The sequence below is a fragment of the Chenopodium quinoa genome, unplaced genomic scaffold, assembly GCF_001683475.1.
Source record: "Chenopodium quinoa cultivar QQ74 unplaced genomic scaffold, ASM168347v1, whole genome shotgun sequence".
NCBI lineage: Eukaryota > Viridiplantae > Streptophyta > Magnoliopsida > Caryophyllales > Amaranthaceae > Chenopodium > Chenopodium quinoa.
Genome location: NW_018744300.1, coordinates 205,789 through 207,913, shown reverse-complemented (window position 1 = coordinate 207,913; position 2,125 = coordinate 205,789). Strand labels below are relative to the sequence as shown.

Below are 2,125 nucleotides of genomic sequence, written 5' to 3'. Positions count from 1 at the left end.
CTAGAATCTACAAAAAAAAAAAAAAATGAACGGTTAGATCTAACTTAGATGTTGAGATTGAATATGGACGGTTAGATCAACTGAAGTAAAACCTAAACCTAGAAAAAAAAACCCACTCTCACTCTCTCAGCCATTCTCATTCACTCATTCAGTCGTTTCTCTCTCAATCTCACAATCTGTCATAGTTTCTCTCTCTAACTTCTCAGTTTCTCACTCTTTCGTTCTGAAATTATCAAGAATCTCAAGCTCAATTTCGTTTCATTTGTGTTTTGGATCTACATTTCTGATTTCTAGCTTTACATTCTCGTTTTTTTGTTAATTTTTGTTGTTTTCGTTTTGATTTTTTTCGTTTTTGTTCCGGTTTGTTTATTTAGGGTTTTTGTTTTCGTTTCATTTGTGTTTTGGATCTACATTTCTGATTTCTCGCTTTACATTCTCGTTTTTTTGTTAATTTTTGTTGTTTTCGTTTTGATTTTTTTCGTTTTTGTTTCGGTTTGTTTATTTAGGGTTTTTGTTTTCGTTTCATTTTTGTTTTGGATCTAAGTTCTGATTTCTGATTTCTGATTTCAAATCTTCCTCTCCTTCAAGCCGTCAAACCCTAAGGTAATTTTTTTGTTAATTTATTCGATTTTTTTCGTTTTCGTTTCGGTTTTTTTAATTTATTTCAAGTTCTGATAATCTACATTCTTGATTTTTTCTTTTGATCTCCAGTTCAGGTAGTTCTCCATCTTCAAATCTCCTTCAAGCTGTCAAAGGTAATTACTTTTTCCTTTTTTTTTTTTTTTTAATACAGTTTTTCTGTTTTTGTATTTGATTATTGTTGTTGTTCTTGCTTGAATATAGTCGAAATATGCCTAAAATGAGTAAAATCTGTTGTTGATTGTATTTTTGTTTTTTACGGGAAAATGGTAGATTTGTGCTGTTTTGTTGTTTATTATGCTCGATTTAAAAGTAATGATGATGGGTTGTTCAGATTATGTGATTATTATTGTTGGAATACATGCATTGTTTATTTATTGGGATTTTAGCTTTATATTTTTAACCCATATTGTTGGAATACAAGCATTGTATATGATTGGCTTAAAGTTAGTACTTAAAATGTACACATATGTGACTGTATCGTATATAACTTTCTATATTCTGTTAGGATATATGTTGTAATCACGTTTGTTGTATAATTCTGAATTTTGAAACATTGACTAGTGCAAATAAAATTCTGAAATATGAACTATCTATTTAGTTGAATTTTGGTATTGAGTGAATAGGATTCACTGTCGTGACTTCAGTGTCAGTCACATGAGACAATGCATGCTTAATTGCTCACTATTAGTAGAATCTGTCACTTAATTTGGTACTTATAAGTTATAAATGTTGTTTTTTTTTTGTTTCAGTCATGTCTCGCGAGTATGATGAATTTGACTATGAGAGGCAATCAAATTTTGATACTGTTAGCTCTCAAGCTGCCTCTGTCTCGGTTGATGATGCTAGTAATACCGGCACTATCAATCCTTCTGTTAATAAACGTCAAAGAACCGCAGGTATATGGAAGCATTACACTTTTTTTGTAAAGACGATAGGTAATGAAAATGTTGATTATGCTCGTTGTAATTTGTGTGGCAAAGAATATAAAGCACCTGGTAAAGCGGGTACTTCAACTTGTAAATCTGAGAGAAATTTTAAAAAAACAAAAGCTATAATTTTGAAGTTGCTTGAACTTGTTATGAGCTGCTGCCTGCTGGTAGTGCTTTTGCCTTTTGGTTGTTGTCTCTGCTGAGTTGTTATTGCCTATATTGTTGCCTGCATGAGCTGGTTCCTGCCTCCTGCCAGCTTGAGGTGCTGTGTTGCTGCCTTTTGTGTTATGAATTTATGATAAGTTTTGTTGCTGCTGTTTCTTATGCTTGCTGTTTTAATTTTTCTTGAATCATCGCTGCCCTTGTCATTTATGTTGAGACTTCAATGTATATGTACTTGCTGGCAGCATTTTTCAAGTTTTAAGTTAAAACAGCCATTGCTCAGTGATGATACGAGAAACGTAAATCTGAGAGCAATTTTGAAAAACAAAAATAAGTTCCTGCTGAGTCCCTTCTGCTTATATTATTCCTTGCTTCGGATAAGTTGCTGATCT

The 2,125-nt window shown here is 32.2% G+C and overlaps 1 protein-coding gene across 1 annotated transcript; it reads left to right on the top strand.

The window, feature by feature from the left end:
• The first annotated feature begins 719 nt into the window (after positions 1 to 719).
• On the top strand, positions 720 to 1,921 carry LOC110695450. Its single transcript, XM_021872679.1, has 2 exons — positions 720 to 755; positions 1,392 to 1,921. The coding sequence occupies exon 2, from the start codon at positions 1,394 to 1,396 to the stop codon at positions 1,772 to 1,774; it is 381 nt and encodes a 126-aa protein (XP_021728371.1). The 5' UTR covers positions 720 to 755; positions 1,392 to 1,393; the 3' UTR covers positions 1,775 to 1,921.
• Positions 1,922 to 2,125: the final 204 nt, after the last annotated feature.